Source organism: Gavialis gangeticus, unplaced genomic scaffold, assembly GCF_001723915.1.
Source record: "Gavialis gangeticus isolate Ggan-Ray unplaced genomic scaffold, GavGan_comp1, whole genome shotgun sequence".
Taxonomy (NCBI): Eukaryota; Metazoa; Chordata; order Crocodylia; family Gavialidae; genus Gavialis; species Gavialis gangeticus.
The window spans coordinates 9,327,124-9,329,609 of NW_017729009.1; the positions used below are offsets into that span (position 1 = coordinate 9,327,124).

General features: G+C 68.0%; 1 protein-coding gene across 1 annotated transcript in view; it reads left to right on the forward strand.

Moving 5' to 3' along the window:
• The window catches only part of LOC109292347 (inter-alpha-trypsin inhibitor-like), a 9,895-nt gene extending 7,754 nt beyond the window's left edge, over positions 1–2,141 (forward strand). The window contains exons 2-5 of the mRNA XM_019509741.1: positions 299–416; positions 733–990; positions 1,612–1,779; positions 2,111–2,141. Of these exons, the coding sequence (XP_019365286.1) occupies positions 299–416; positions 733–990; positions 1,612–1,775 (540 nt within the window). The 3' untranslated portion in view covers positions 1,776–1,779; positions 2,111–2,141. The remainder of the gene's footprint in view (positions 1–298; positions 417–732; positions 991–1,611; positions 1,780–2,110) is intronic.
• Positions 2,142–2,486: the final 345 nt, after the last annotated feature.

The window sequence follows — 2,486 nt, forward strand, 5'->3', positions numbered from 1 at the left end:
TTACTGCGGAGATAACCAGGCAGCTCTGCAGCAAGCGTCTCGTGTAGACCGGCGCTGCCAGGGCTGGGCACAGCCTGGGGAAGGGATCTAGGTGCTGCCTGGGACAAGCCCTGCGGGTCGGGGCAGAGCAGGGAGCACGTGCGCCCCGCGTGCCGGCCGTTAATGGCCCGGCCCCGTTGCGCAGAGGCCCAGGGCTGTTTCCCAACCTTCCCGGTGCCCCGGGTGTGGGGGGAGGGGGGTGCTGAGCTGGGGCGTTGTGCAAGGTCCCCCCACTCCCGGGCTGGGTGACGGTATTTAGCCCGGCCGGCCCGGCGCTGGGCACGACGGCACCGTGAAGTGGGGCAGCCTGTTCCTGCTGGCGGGGCTCCTCGCCCTCTGCGCCGCGCTGCAGCCGGCGTCTGGGCAGTTCACTCCAGGCGAGTGCTCCCCTCCAGCCCCCAGCCTGGAGCCCCCACACCTGCCCCAGCCCCTGACTCCCCATCCTGGGGGGCAGTGCGAGCCCTGAGCAGGTGGGTGGGAGCTGCCTCGCTGGAGGGCATTGTCCAGTGACCCATGTCCATCTCCCCAGAGGAAGTCTCCAGCTGCCTAGGGCCCTGGCCGCTGCAAGATGGACATCCTGTGCTACAGCCAGCACCCAGAGGGGATGCAGCCAGGCTGGAGGGGAGGGCGAGGGGCTGCAATCCCGGGCAGGGCTCCTGCCCCCTCTCACTGCCCATCTCTTCTTTGGGTCAGCTGTCTGCAGGCTCCCCAAGGACCGCGGCCCCTGCAAGGATTCGTTCCAGCGCTTCTACTACAACCCGGCTGCCAGGACCTGCCGTACGTTCATTTACGGTGGCTGTCTTGGCAATGGAAACAACTTTAGGACTTTCCAGCAGTGCCTGAACAAGTGCAGGTTCGGCCTTGTGGGGCTGAGCCTGCCAAGGCCGGACGCTGCGAGAGGCATCGCGGCACCGGGGCAATGGCTGGAGGAACAGAGCAGGGTGAAGCCGGGTGAGTCGTGCAGCTGCTGGACATCACCAGGTGGCTCCAGGTGCTGAGGTCAAGCCAGGCAGAGGATGGAGGAGGGGACAGGGACTTTTGACCCCTTCCCTGATCCCTCTGCTGCCTTGTGACCCCTTCCCTGACCTGTCCCACCGCAGAGACCCAGGCCCGGCTGGGGGAGAGGGCGAGGGGCTGCAATCCCAGCAGGGCTTCTGCTCTCCCCTCTGTGCCCGTCTCTGCTCTGGGTCAGAGGTCCGCAGGCCCCCCCAGGACCCCGGTCGCTGCTTTGCCTGCAGCCGCCAGGACCACTACGATGCTGCACCGGCAGGTGTGAGCCCTTGGGCCCTGGGGGTGCCTGGGACCAGGAACGGTCTCCGCTGTGAGCGGGCGTGTGTCCGGGCCAGCGGGCAGCAAACTGGGGGCAGGATGGGGAGCGATGGCCGAGCTGCTTGGGCTGGGACAGGGACATGCAGGGCCCCTGGGCCCCGCGGGAGTCCTGTAGCTGCAGGAGACCCTGGCACTGCTCCCGGAGGGGGGTCCCAGGGTGGGGCAGGGAGACCCCCGTGGCTGGAGCGGAGGGCAAGGGGCAGCTCCTGCCCCACCCCACTGCCCGTCTTCTCCGGGCTGCAGGCATCTGCTTTCTCCCTGTGGCGCCCGGCCTCTGCCTGGCCAGCGTGCCCTGCTTCTACCGCAATGCCGCCACCGGCAAGTGCTTGAGGTTTAACTACGGGGGCTGCCAGGGCAGCGAGAACCGGTTCACCACTAAGAAGAAGTGTCTCCAGACCTGCGGGTAGCCAGGTGAGCACGGGGGGTGGCGAGCCACACTGGCTGGGACACGCCAGGGCCCCTCTAGCTCCAGCAGACCCTGTCGTGGGGCAGGGAAAGAGGCCCCGCGCTGCGCTCCCAACACAGTTGGGGCTTGTGGGCTGCACGGACCCCTCGCACCCAGGGCGCCGGGCCCGTGTGCAGCGGTGTCCAGGGATGAGGAGCGTCCTCGGGGGCAGAAGTGCCAGGGCATGGAGATGGGCCCGTGCCGTGGGGGTCTTTGTGGGTGCTGGGCTGGGCTGGGCTGAGCTCCCCAGTCCCTGACTTCCCTCCCTGTGATGATCGACTTTCCCTCCCCGCTCAGCACAGCTCTAGGAGTGACCCCGCGTGGGAGCTGGGCCATGGGACAGTGGGACCTACAGGGCCCAGACCCTCTGCAGACCCATCGTGTGGCTCCAGGCACTGATGGGCACCACGACCCCAGCACTGGGGGTCTGCTTCCCACACCCCCGATAGCAGCTCCTTCCTCCACGCAATAACGACCCTGCCCTGCAGCTTCCCCCTGGGTCTCTTGTCCCTGCATCTCTAGCACCGGCCCCAGCCCTGGGCAGAGAGAAGGGGGCATTGCTTGCTCTGCCTGGGGCATGGGGTCCCAGGTGGGGCCAGGGCCACATCCCTGCCCCTCGAGCAGGAACCGCCGGGGCCCGAGCGAGGCCGTTGGTGGTTTCTGATGGAGCAAC